Source organism: Wyeomyia smithii, chromosome 2 (assembly GCF_029784165.1).
Source record: "Wyeomyia smithii strain HCP4-BCI-WySm-NY-G18 chromosome 2, ASM2978416v1, whole genome shotgun sequence".
In the NCBI taxonomy this organism is placed as follows: Eukaryota; Metazoa; Arthropoda; class Insecta; order Diptera; family Culicidae; genus Wyeomyia; species Wyeomyia smithii.
The window spans coordinates 52,642,042-52,656,994 of record NC_073695.1 but is presented as its reverse complement, the minus strand read 5'-3'; the positions used below and the strand labels follow the sequence as shown (position 1 = coordinate 52,656,994).

The window sequence follows — 14,953 nt, the reverse complement described above, 5'->3', positions numbered from 1 at the left end:
TGAGATCCAAGTAAACAGCGTCAATTTGGGTACCAGCATCCATGATTATGAAATGCGTGGAGAGGAAGGAGATCGCTTCGGAAAGAATCCTATTTGATCACTGGAGATATAGTGGATGGCTACTGGTAAGAAAAAAATGTTTTTAATAATCTACATATATAAAAAGTGTTCCCTTTGAGCTAGCACTCAGCCAAGTAATGTCACGATAGATTTCGATTTTAGACTTATATTACTTTAATTTGTGATATTGGAAGTTTTAAACATTTCTTATATTCAATTTTGACATTTTCGATATTTTTTACAATTTTCGATATATTCATTTTTCACATATTTGATATTTTTATCAATATCACGATTTTTGAGTTTTGTAATTTGGCATTTCTAACGTTTGTAGCATTTCTGATGTTCTCGGCGTATGTGTTATTTTTCTCATTGATTATTTTATTGATATTTTTCGAGACTGGCAACGCTGTTACCGAACAATGGCTGAGGCATTTGTCCTGGAAACTGAGATTTTAAATTTCAAAATTGAATTAATTCAGCATTGTGGAATAAGTGTACGAAGCAAATTACTGGACGTGGGGAATGGAGTGGAAGCCTCTCGACGGGATTCTAAACGATTTGAAGAATATTGAAGTTTGAGCTCGAAGCTTAAGAGAGGCGATCAATTTTTTTTTACTTTTTTAAGTATAACTTTAATAATAACTAACTTGATAATAATAATTCAATGAATAACTGATTTTAAGTTCAAAACATACACATTAAGCTATAATCCAAGATAAAAAGATATATATATATATATATATATATATATATATATATATATATATATATATATATATATATATATATATATATATACATATATATATATATATATATATATATATACGATCTTGCATAAAGCTATACAAACTTTGACTACTAAGAAAACGTTTTTTTTCTGTGTGGACTCATCACTGCGACCAGAGATTAGATCTATTGTGATATTGCCCAGGTATTTTCTGTACACCGCACTTCATATTATTGACAGTATCACTGTTGAAGTAAGTGATACGCTTATCATTCATATTATCATAGTGCTTGTGTGTAAGTTTTACCTTTCCGTTTCAAGCTTACTGCTCACTACTATACTGAGCCTCTGTCAATCCTAACAATATCGCCCAATTAATAATTTCCTGTAGGAAACTTTCATCCGTTACTCAACACCAGTTCTATTATAATAGGTACTTTTTTGTTGTTAGAAGGAGAGATTAAATAGGGATACTGTAGAATTCAGATTAAAGGAAGGATACGTGGTGGGAAGCCTGAGAATAAACCCATGCTAAAGTCCTTTGACAACCAAAATGGCCTGATTCTACTGAGATTCGAACCCACGACCACCCGCTTATCAAAGTGGACTCTGTAACCTTGCGGCTATAGAGCTCCCATAAAGAAAATTTTATTGATCCGTTATTAATAAGTGCAAACGTTATTATTTGTAGGGGGACTCAAAGAAAGCGTTATTGAGCCCCCTACACATAATGACGTTTGCAGTTATTATAAAGGTTGTATTATCGTTTCGATTATTTGAATCGATCTCCACAATCGATACTACCGATATACATGTGAATGTGAATGTATGTATGTGTATGTATGTATGTATGATCATATATGTATATTTTGCTTTTCCTTCTCTGATCGCATCGCGAATCCAGATCTTCTCTTACCCTACCATACTAACACAAACCATCACGTGACATACGTAGAGTTGCAGAGGGAAACTCGGTCTCGTGAAAGCGTATGTCGAATTAACAATCCTTCTCCTAACAGTCCCTAACGACCGTAAGAACGTGGCCGGCGCCGTTATTGATCTTTATGTAGAGGAAGCTACTGAACTGTTTCACATTGAGGATGGTTTAATAACCCAAAAGCTATCGTTGTGGTTCCCTGTGCAACTTCACTAGCTTAGGTTAATCACGGAGGTGCAACTACGATGTATGCGGTCGTCAATGCTCATGCTCATGATTAATTCATTGACATTTTTCGTATTATCGTATTGAAAATTTTGACCTTCCAAATACTTGACTATTTTGCATATAATCAATTTCGTTCGAATTTTTGATACTTTTTTCATTTTCACCAATACCTACAGCTTTGATTTTTTGTCATTCTTGTAACATTCAATATTCGCGACATTTGTGATATGATAATTATTTATAACTATTTTATTAAATTTTAATTGTTGAAAAGTTGGACATTTTTTTCTTCCGTTATTTAAAAAATTTTTGATACTTTGGATAATTGTATTATTTTTTATTGTTTTGAAATGCTTCATATATTAATATTTTCATTACAGGGAATATTTTGAGCATTTTTTTAAATTTCTGAATTTCGCAGTTCTGATTTTTATTATTCTAGTGTATTTCAGACAGTTTTTATTAGTTATTTTGACATTGTTATGCCAATGGTTTTGCAATGTAGATTATGCTGACGCATCATGCGATTCATGGGACCATTTTTGGCATAGTTTGTTCTGCACTGATTTTCGGAAAAAAAATTCTTTTTATAAGATGCCGTAAGGGTGTTCCAAATCTATACAATTTGAAATAATGCCATTGATGAAGAATAGCATTGCAAATCCACGGAGTTGTTTGATTGTTTAAAGATTAATAAGCATGAAACGAGCTTCATACGATGGCAAGAAAATGTAGTCCAATTCAAGTTGCAAGGCGCGTAGGTATAAAGGAATTGTTGTGTGCGGCGCCATAAGGATGCGATCACAATATTCCACAATAGATCATGATATATACAACAGTTTGTACGGGTCTTGAAAATTGTGATTTAAACCGATCAAATGATTATAACAAATGGGTAACACAAATATATCTGAACTTGATATAAATAACAAAGTCTGTAATATTTTTGATATGCCAGAATGATAAAAAGTACAGAATTATATCAAATTCTGTTATCATACACTTGAATGTTCAAAAGTGTGTTTTTAGAGCATATTTAAAACAAAATTTGTTATTCAATTAACAAATTATTGTACATTCTAACTAATTCTGATCCTTTTTTGCTAAAAATCTTACAAAACTTGTTATAATTTGCAATAATCAATAAGTAGTTTTAAAATGAATTTTGATATATTAACTATTAACGAGACCAAGTTTAGAACACAAGTTGATACAAAAAGTTTGTAACGAAATATCAAGATTTGGTAAAATCCTAATATTTCTGACTGATCGAGAACCGCTTCATAAAGCCCTAAACAAATACTATTTGCTTTACTTATGATGGAATTATAGTGTTCTGCAAAAGTTAGCTTGCTGTCTAGAATCACTCCTTGGTCCTTGAAAATCTTGCATCTTTGTAAAGTTTGATTTCTTAGAAATGTTACAATATGTGGCGTTTCAACTTTTCGACTAAATATTATTACCACAGACAAATAGACGTGCCTCTTCGAAGAAAAATCTTGAAAAATCGAGTGGCACGTCTGTTTGTCTGTGTTATTACGTTACATTTTTTGACATTGAGTTGGAATAGGCTTTTATTGCATCATATGTAGAATGAATTGACTTCTTTCTGGAATTCTCCTTTGTCGCTAGTGTAGCTAATTTCCATAAAGAGTTTCATGTCGTCTGCGTAAATTAATATTTTTATTTCTTTAAGAAGGAGAGAAAAGCCAAAATGAGAAGAAGTGGACACAAATGCGAATCCTGAGGCACAGCGGGTTTTGAGTTTTTTTAAAGCGTACTATTTGTTTGCGATTTGTTAGATATGACTGGAGCCAACAAAGCACATTTTCAGACATTTTTAATATTTTTGACGTGTTTGATATACAGGAATCATCCGATTATACCACGCCTCGATTTTGTCTGCCCACGATTTCATAACTTTTTCCACCCAATTTTTTCACCATTTAATTCCAATCAAAAAAATTCAGGTTGAACTGATTTTCTATTTAGATTCATTGTTTAAGTACTTTTGTTCAACTCTATGTAGGATAACACAATTCTGGATAAAGTTTACATTATAAATTCAACCATCGCACGGTTTTTGCCGTTTTTTTGGGCGAATGATTAAATAGTAATTCAAATGTTGACTACAGCCATAACGTATGCTCGGAGAAATTTCCGCATATTTAAACACGTATCTTTTGATGTAAAAATATGGGTGATCAATCCACCTAAAAGTGAGATAGAAAATTCACTTTTTCATCAAATTGAGACAGACGCGTGGTGTCTTCGGCAAAGTTTTAGGTGATTCTAAAACGAGAAACTTTTGTCCCAGACTAACTTTTTTCCCAGATTTTTCTTAATTTTTAACCTCATGCAAAACTATCAGTTATCCAAAAATGCATGTTTCTGCTACACATTATTTTTTGTTCTTTAAAATAAAAAGTAATTTGACATATTTTGATATATTCGGGGATACTTTCATCTTAACGATCTCCAAATTGTGAAATCCTTCGCAAGTGGCAGTTCCATAAGATAAAATAAGTATTTTTAGACTTTCAATTGACGAAACAAACTTTTTCTGTAAAAGTCTGTAAACATTGCACAGGTAGGATAATTCAACAAATTTTGGTATATCAGTTCATAGATTGAAGATAAAATACACCACAATTGAATTTTAAGAATACAAAAGAACGAGAGCAAACCCTTCAGGTATCCCGGAAATAATGTGCAGAACATATTCAGCGATATTTGTAAGGTTTCGATAGTAGTTAGCAAATTTATGGATTTATGGATTGGTAGCATTGCCAAAATTTGCCTTTTCTGTAGCGATTATTGTAACACAATTGTAGAAGAATTTCGAAAAAGAATGTTCAAGAATGAACATAAAAAAACTTAATTTCTACATAACTTATAAGGGGCCATCCACATACCACGTGGACAGATTTTTAGCGATTTTGACTCCCCCCCTCCCCCTCCGTGGACAACTGTCCATATAAATTCTAAAAAAAGTGCAGAAATTAAACTTGATTTCTATAGGAAAATATTTTGGGACCTGTGCAGTGTACTATTTGTTTGCGATTTGTTAGATATGACTGGAGCCAACAAAGCACATTTTCAGACATTTTTAATATTTTTGACGTGTTTGATATACAGGAATCATCCGATTATACCACGCCTCGATTTTGTCTGCCCACGATTTCATAACTTTTTCCACCCAATTTTTTCACCATTTAATTCCAATCAAAAAAATTCAGGTTGAACTGATTTTCTATTTAGATTCATTGTTTAAGTACTTTTGTTCAACTCTATGTAGGATAACACAATTCTGGATAAAGTTTACATTATAAATTCAACCATCGCACGGTTTTTGCCGTTTTTTTGGGCGAATGATTAAATAGTAATTCAAATGTTGACTACAGCCATAACGTATGCTCGGAGAAATTTCCGCATATTTAAACACGTATCTTTTGATGTAAAAATATGGGTGATCAATCCACCTAAAAGTGAGATAGAAAATTCACTTTTTCATCAAATTGAGACAGACGCGTGGTGTCTTCGGCAAAGTTTTAGGTGATTCTAAAACGAGAAACTTTTGTCCCAGACTAACTTTTTTCCCAGATTTTTCTTAATTTTTAACCTCATGCAAAACTATCAGTTATCCAAAAATGCATGTTTCTGCTACACATTATTTTTTGTTCTTTAAAATAAAAAGTAATTTGACATATTTTGATATATTCGGGGATACTTTCATCTTAACGATCTCCAAATTGTGAAATCCTTCGCAAGTGGCAGTTCCATAAGATAAAATAAGTATTTTTAGACTTTCAATTGACGAAACAAACTTTTTCTGTAAAAGTCTGTAAACATTGCACAGGTAGGATAATTCAACAAATTTTGGTATATCAGTTCATAGATTGAAGATAAAATACACCACAATTGAATTTTAAGAATACAAAAGAACGAGAGCAAACCCTTCAGGTATCCCGGAAATAATGTGCAGAACATATTCAGCGATATTTTGTAAGGTTTCGATAGTAGTTAGCAAATTTATGGATTTATGGATTGGTAGCATTGCCAAATTTGCCTTTTCTGTAGCGATTATTGTAACACAATTGTAGAAGAATTTCGAAAAAGAATGTTCAAGAATGAACATAAAAAATCTTAATTTCTACATAACTTATAATAAATTAAATCAAAAAGTGCAGAAATTAAACTTGATTTCTATCGGAAAATATTTTGTAATTGAGGGACCTTTGCGATGCAGTGCTAACAGGTTGTTGCTCTAATAAGAGGAAGAGTACGTTTGGTATTGGATGGCATTTTCACCAAAGTGAAGTGCCTCAGACTAGTGTCTGAGTTTGACAAGTAAATCGAACGAGTTTTTTATTACAGTACTTCATTGGTTATGGTTTCAATTGGGCTGAATCAAATTCAGTGCAATTTAATTCCAGCGCTAATGGAATAGTGCCATTTATGATGCACCTGTCCTACCATCTATAATCATGTGCAAGCGGAACAACAAGCGGAAATAGATTGTTGTCTGTTTAAAAAGCGGAAAAAACAAGTGGATTACATATCCTTATGGCGCTGGGGATTCCTTCTTTTCAACACAAACTGGTGGAATGAATCACGAAAATATAATGCTCGATTATAAATCATCCAATTTAAAAAAAAAAACCCTCAATTTAATATTGAATCACGACCGATTATGTGTCCCACCTTCGAGCCATCTGCATTACAAAACCGTTACGAAGTACCACATTTTTATAATCGCTTAAAACCGTCAGCAGTCTGAATATCGTTGGCCCTGTAAAGCTCGATTCGAGGGGCTCCGAGTTGCTTCGGTGCGCGGTGGAAAAAAAAGTAAACGCAATCATTTTCCTGTAGCTCAAAGCGAAACACGAAAGAAACTTTGTGTTACAACAGCATATTTCCTACAATCGCTCTTAAATCGCTGAAAATATTACGGTACATGCCAAGCGACTCGGCGAATAAGCTCTAGTATAAAACCATAATATTTATACTGCACAACACTGTTCGTAACCAGACTAGCATTCGCTCTCTGGCGCACACAGCCACACACATACACACCGTACAATGGAGCACCGTGCCAACAGCAGAAAGCCAGCGGGCCTAACTAGCAACCCACCGACTTAAGCCGAAGCAACCGAGGTAACCAAAGTCAGCCAACCAACCAGTAAGTCAACCATTAAGTCGAAGGAACTCGTAATAACCAACCATGGAAAATCAGCTCCCCTTACTTCAACATGTGTCTACGTTTACCACCCCGTTTAGTTTTCCTACGTTTACCACCCCGTTTAGTTTTCTGCACAATAGATACTAAATAACATACATAGTAGCATAAATTTCCTACTCCCTCATGAATCTGTTTTTTTTTGCCTTCGATTGCAATAACCCAAATAAAATTCTATGTAGCTAACTTCCGGTAGTACACTATTGAAAATACAGCACACAAACCTTGGAAAATTTTGATCAGCTCTGACATATTCCAGCCGTTGAGTAAGTTCTTGACGTAGTTATCCATATTTATGATTTGCCGCTTTCGTGATTCGCTTTAATTTCAATCGCTGCGAGAGTAAATTTCCGTAATACCTCCCGGATAAGATACAGTATTCCACGGCGGCAGCTGACAGACGGCAGCGTACCGAGCACACACACAATCACCACCACTAGCAATAGCAGTACGGACAAACCCCGCTCGATCTAAGCGCGCACACTGATGCACAATACGAATTTCGGAGCAGTCATCGAGCGGTGAAGAGGAAAGGAAAATATAAATTGAAATAAAAAAAAAATATTTGTAATCACACTTCACAGCACTCCATTTACACGTCTGACTTGCTTTGAGATCTCGATACACACTAAAAGAAGCTCATTCGAGGATGGATGGGTGATTGAATTTTTGTTGTGAATGGAATTAGATGAGCAAACGAGGAGCGAACTTCAACTCGCTCACTCTCTATTATGCAGCGCGAGAATAAAGAGCGACCGCCCGCGGTTTGTTTATACTTGCCTTTCACTCACCGCCTCTAGTGGAGAGTACAGGACGAACAGGGACGCACAAACGCAACGTGCTAGTTGCTCTCACTCTCTTGGTTGGTATTTGAAAAATAAAGAGAGCGAGAGTAAGCGAGCAAACCGGAAAGGTTCTGTTTCCTCTCTCGAAATAAAAGCGACAAGTAACCATTTGTTCGGTAATACCTGTACTGTAGAAATGGGTAAAAGATCAATTTATTCCAACGTTGAAACGAATGAAAAGAATGCGCATAATCTCGGATTACAGTTAGTATTTTCAACATATGAACGTACACTGCCGCTTAAGATGAAGTGTAGCAAACATAGGTCCACAAAGCGGGGAACTTTTAGCCGGCGAACTATTTGAATCTTCCACGCGTTGCCGAAGTGCGAAGAGAAACTATTACCTACCTTTCTTCTACTTTCGAAAGCACAATAGGTAGACTATTTGCTATATCACGGGTAGCGAACAATCCGTAATCTTGTTCCTATGGAATCTAGTTTTGGTAAGTATTGTTTTAACTAACACGCCGTTAAAACTACCGTTAAAATATAATCTATTGCTTTGTACTGTGTGATCATGGTGAATCGTTTTTCCATTTGATCCATTATGTATCGCTTCGAACCAGACAAAAAAGAGCTTATTAAATTAAATTAGTAGTTGTTCACACAATGTAATATTTCACTAGTGAATCTTGGTGAACGAACTTCACTCCGATAAAGCGCGGTTCGATGTTATTTTGGCTAATGTGCTGATGCGAAACCGCAGCGTAGAATATTTTTGTTTTCCGGCAGAGATTGCTTTCAAGATATGATGTTATAGCATGTACCTACTGCCATGAATATGCTGCGGTTATCATTAGTCTGGACATAAAACAGCAAATAGATTTTTTTAACCGTTTGGTTGATGAGAGTGATTGTTGTTGCTGAAAAATATTCTATGGGGGGGGCATAGATGTGTGTAAGAGACATGAGGATTACATTCTACACAAATTTTGATATTATCATTCTAAATTTATGCAACTTATCAAAAATAATTCTGATTCTGGGTAACAGGATACTAATACAAACTTTTCTAGGTGTTCCTTATGAAGACTTTCTAAAAAATTGTCTTCAGGTTGCCCAAACGTGATTTATGAAAAGAATGACTTTTTTAAGTTACAAACACACTCTTTGGCGCTTTTTGCAACTCTATTCGATTCCCACATTTTTCCATGTATTTCTTTTTTATTGTTGTAGGGTTATTTATAAATACTTTACATTGTTTAGTTCGGTATCGTATTCAGTTATTTGAATCATAGAGCCCATTAAACATCGCAAAAGAGTGAATTTCACCATAATTTTGAAATAAAACCCTCAAAAAAAAAAACGGTCAAAAATTGAAATTTCTACTACAAACGGGATTCGTGACAAAAATTTACATATGAAAAGAACGTGGATATCTTATCGGGGGGCTAAGATATTGGCATTTTTGTATGTGATGGAAAACTAAACATTTTTATAAACATGTCATATAACTTTTTTATTTTGGGAGATAAAAAATAACATTGTTCAGAAAAAATGCAGTTTTGGATGCCTGATAATTGAGTCGAAGATTTAAAATTTCTGAAAAATCTGAGGAAGAAGTTAGAACGAAAATTGTGATTATTAGTGCCTCATCATAGAAAACTTTGTGTCGTTCGTAACATGTAAGAGTTAGAAAGATGACGTCTTGGGTAAAGTTTCTTGTTTTCAAATAACCTAAAATTTGGTCAAAAACACCTAGTGTCTATCTCAATCTGATTAAAATTTTCTATCTCACTTATTGATGGATTGATCACCCATATGTCTACATTGAAAGATGCATTTTTGAATATCTGAAACTTCAAGATTTGAATCACTATTTCATTTATCGCACAAAAATGGCATAATAAAACACTGAGATATTGAGCTTTGGTGGTATTTTCGAAAATGCTTCCCGTCCCATGTAAAAATGCGAATATCTCAGCCCCCCGATAAAATATCAAGGATCTTTTTAAATGTAAATTTTCGTCATGAATCCTGCTTTGCAGCAAAAACTTCATTTTTTGACCGATTTTTTTATATGTGTTAAGAGAGTTTTATCTAAAAATTATAATAAAAATTCACAGTGGTTTAGTAGCTTAAAAACTACTTTTTTCATAAATCACGTTAGAGCAACCTGACATTTTTTTAGAAAGTCGAAATGTTCTACAAAAATACTATAAATAACATTATCTTTCTATTTAGGGTTGAGCCCCTCGACTTTTTGAACATCGATTTTTTTTGGAACACATAGAGTCTTTTCGGAAAAAAACTGCATGAAGTGGCATTGAAAATTATCTGTTATTTTTTAATGAAGTTTAATGAGTATATTTTATGAATTTGCATTCTCATAACGTGCTCGTGTCTCGGATATCAAACTTTAACTTACCTCTTTGAAAGAACATGTTGTTTGTAGAGGGTTTAATAACAAATTTCAGAGATATCTATATTTGTAACTATCTATTTATATAAAAGTAGACAATGTTTGTATGTATTTTCCAACATAATTCTTGAATGTCTGAACCAATTTCCACCAAACTTGACATATACAAGTTTCTCTTACATTAAAGCGACCAGATAGTCAAAGCTCCAATACGGGACACACCTATGTAATTATGCTTCGGTCGGAGAGGAGGGGGGAGGGGGGGGGAGGTAAGGGTTTGGGTAGTAACCTTGAAACGGTAAAAAATCACACGTGAATAATTTCGAAAGTCGGCTGAACACTTTTTTAAACCAAAATATTTGGAGCAGCACAAAAAATCACCCCGAAAATGAACAATTAAGACAATTTAACGTTCTTTGAATGAAACATACGTTCTAAAAATAACTTTCGCAGAAAAGCATTTTTATCGTTTAAGCAACAAATATACGCATAAGAGCAAGATCGCGCGAAATGACCTATGGTCGAATATCGACCATTTTTGATTTGAATGAAACTTTTGCACACGTATTTGGCTTAGCAAACTGAGCATTTTTCATAGATGGAGAGATTTTTTACACCCATGAGTTACATTCTAAAAGGGCGTATGCCTTTTGGCATAGGTTTTATTCAAAGCGTTTTAGCCCAGAAACCGTTGGTTGTATAGAAAAACTGTCAGAGAATGAGTTGTAGGGGATTAAAAATGCACTATAAAAAAAATATACACCATACAAAAAAAAATTTTTTGACCAAAAAAAAAATAAACATTAAATTTCAATTAAAAAAAAAAGAGTTGAATTTTTTTAATTTTTTTTTTTTTTTAAAGAAACTTGACGTTAATACGCAACTTTTGAAAAAAAGTCCAGGATGGAGTAATGAAAAATATTTTTTTATGGTAGATTTATTTTTTTATGAAAATTCTAATTCAAACGTTTTTCAAAATATTTGTATTCTGATGATTTTAAAAGATGCAGAGAGTCATTTTAAATCAAAAAGCTCTTGGTAGTAAACATTCTAAAGGCATCGGTTTTCGAGTTATTTTTAACTCGAACTATCTTAGTCACCTTTCTCGGCCTCTAAAACCCCTATATACAAAATTTCACGCCGATCGGTTCTGTAGTTTCCAAGCCTATATGGATCAGACAGACAGACAGACAGAGCTGCATTTTTATATGTTTAGATTTTTTAATGAAGTTTACGAATTTTGCATTCTCAGCAGAATAAAGCCACCACAAATATGACTGGAAGGTTTGATTAATAACAATTTGCGTAGATTCGCCTTTAAAATGTGCTCGTGTCTCGGATATAACAGTGCAGGCCATTATCAAGAAAAGCATTTACTATTTCAAATCCCACTAGATCTGTGTTAAATTATCACAAGACTAATTGGGATAGATATCGTTCTACGATCGAAGAAAATTTGAATGATGATTTTATTTTACAAAACAGTGCTGACATTGACAGAGCATTAGATAATTTTAGCAGCTTAATTCTCAATGCCCGAAATTTATCAGTTCCTAAGGCTCGAGTGAAATTGAATGCACCAATTATTGACAGTGAACTTTAACTTCTTATAAGTTTGAAGAACATACGGAGACGTAAATACCAAAGATCTCGTGATTCTGCTTTGAAAATTATTTTTCAAGAATTACAAAAGGAAATTAAACAAATATTCACTGTCTTGCGAAATGAGAATTTCATGAGTTAAGTTAAACAACTAAAACCTTTCTGAAAGCTTTCGAAGGTTCTTAAGAAACCTTCGAAGCCCATTCCAGTCCTCAAAAACGGTGACCGCATATTTCTTACGAATGAACAAAAATTTCAATTTAAACGTAATGAGTCCTATTGAAAATGAAGTAAACCAAAAGTATGATCAGATCAACCCAAGAATTTCTTTCCGAAGAGGTATTGGAAACAAACTTGAATGAGGTGCGAACTATTCTCAAAAAATTCAAAAACATGAAAGCACCAGGAGATGATGGGATTTTCTATATCCTCATCAAAAGACTTCCCGAAAACTCTTTAAATTTCTTGGTAAAAATTTTTAACAGATGCTTTGCACTAGCACATTTTCCTACAAAATGGGAAAATGCCAAAGTCAGTCCAATTTTAAAACCCGAAAAGAATCCAGCTGAGGCATCAAGTTATCGACCAATTAGTTTACTTTCCTCTATTAGCAAACCTTTGAAAGAATAATTCTTAATAGAATGATAACATATTTTAATGAGAACTCTATTTTTGCAAATGAGCAGTTTGGTTTTCGCCATGGACATTCCACTACTCATCAGTTACTCAGAGTAACAAATATGATTCGAACTAATAAGTCAGAAGGCTATTCGACTGAAGCTTCTAGAGCTTCCTGGTTGCAATCCTCATTTGCAACGATCAGCTCACTTTATAGTCAGTAAGATAGTTTTAAGTTAATTCAAGTTTTGTTTCATGACTTTTTTTCCTTCACAAGTAGGTTTAATAATTTTTCTACAATTACATTAACTTAACTGCGAAAGCTAATAACAATCAATAATATAAAAAAGCATACAAATATATATATATATATATATATATATATATATATATATATATATATATATATATATATATATATATATATATATATATATATATATATATATATATATATATATATATATATATATATATATATATATATATATATATAATATATATATATATAAATTATGCCGTGATTTATCGCGGGAACTAAAAAAAACTTTATTACTACGATTAACACTTTAATGTCCGATCACTTACTGAATTACACACAAGACTGAATTGAAAATTAAATCTAGAAAGCTTAAATAAACTAAATCCGCTGACTCGTCGTTCCTCCGGTGGTTCAATTCTGATGCAGCCTTTGTCCGCGTGGTTCGATCGAATCCTGCAGTCGTCATCGATTGTCAATTTATGGTTTCGTTGCTGGTTTGGTTCCTCCGCTTGTTGCTACGGGCCTCAGCTGGGTTTTTGCTGACGTCTCGGCTCCGGGTGCGCCTAGGCCGGTCGGTCGTGGAGTAACGTCTCCCCCCTTAGATTGTCGTCCGTCCTCGGACGATTTTTTTGAAAAGGACGAGCCTCGGTAAGGTTGCGGGTTCTCTTTTTCCAATGGTTCCTTTAGGTTCCGTGGTGGTTTCAGCATGCTTATGGATTTTCAGGATGGTATCTTCCTTAGATTTGGTTCTTCTGTTGATGATATAAATTGCAAAAGAGCAGAAAAAGGTTAGTGTGAGGAGAATTCCTCCTCCGATGGTTGTTGTCCTCTTCGAGCGATGCAGGTCCAACTTTATCTCTTGAAGACTGTTTAAGTGTTCCAGTTTGATGTGGGTGATCTCATTCCGCTCTTCCGAGTAGTTGAGTTGAATGAATTTCCTTCCATAGATTGGTATGAGGTATTCTTCGTGGTCTGTTAGATGCTTTTGACGATTAAATGTGAGATTCATCACCTTAATCGTACAATTGTCTGTTTCGACAATAGTCGGGGTGTTGACTAATCTCGAGTTATTACATGAGTCTGAAATCAATACTTGTTGATTCGTATCCAATAGTATGATTCCTTTTTTGATTTCTTGTATTCTGATATGTTGCCTGACGGGTTTTAGGACACATTTTGGTGTCAAATGATTCAAAAGGTTGTTGATACAGTCGTCTTCGATAAGAGTTGTTGCTTCGCAGATGTCACAAATGTGCTCTTGTTTATAGATAATGTCTCTGTGCTTTGCCACCAGCTTTATGTCTGTACTGATTCGTGTGTTGTTTAAGTTGAGCGTCTGGATGTTGATCAGATCGAACTCGTTGTCTTCTAGGATGGGTATTTTCGCCAAAATTAGGATTTCGTCGCCTTTTACAATTACGCTTCCTGAGCTGTATTGGAATATTTGATCTAAGTAATCCAGATTCAATTTTTGTGCTTTAAGTCTGTTATAAATGTACAATTTATCATCTAATGAAAATAAGTTTCTATTCAAAATGTTTAGCTTTGCAAATTCGATTTGTTCTTCTACGCTAGTGAGAATTTGAATTAACATGTCAAGGTTCATAATAAGATTAATGTATTCCAAGTCCGTATTGGTCGTAAGTGAGTTATTATTTTGGTCTACAATTTGTTTGTTTATTTTCTTGAGAATATCTGTAATATTATTCAGTTTATTCTGAATTCTTTCGTTTATAATTATTTGCCTTGATAAAGATTGAGAGAGTAAGTTTCCCTGCTTTTCTAACGTTTCTAAATTATGATTTATAATTTCCATATCATCGTTATCTGGATTGCCTGCAATAAGTTTAATTACTGATCCTAAAGCGTTAACTAATGCTCTTCTATTTCTGCGGGGATATAAACTCAACAATTTTCCTCTTGCGTATTGGATTTTGTAATCAAGGGTCCTTCTGAGATGATCTATTATTTTCAGGTTTTCTGTCGTTTTTTCTATGTAGTCAATGTTGTTTGCAATGGATTTAATATTGATTTTGTGTATAACTCTCTCAAACCCTATTCTTATCC

At 33.8% G+C, this 14,953-nt stretch overlaps 1 protein-coding gene across 1 annotated transcript in view; it reads right to left on the bottom strand.

The window, feature by feature from the left end:
- LOC129724984 (uncharacterized) overlaps positions 1-7,842 on the bottom strand; it is a 31,259-nt gene extending 23,417 nt beyond the window's left edge. Inside the window, exon 1 of the mRNA XM_055680322.1 lies at positions 7,422-7,842. Coding sequence (XP_055536297.1) covers positions 7,422-7,488 — 67 coding nt within the window. The 5' untranslated portion in view covers positions 7,489-7,842. The remainder of the gene's footprint in view (positions 1-7,421) is intronic.
- Between the last annotated feature and the right edge of the window lie 7,111 nt (positions 7,843-14,953).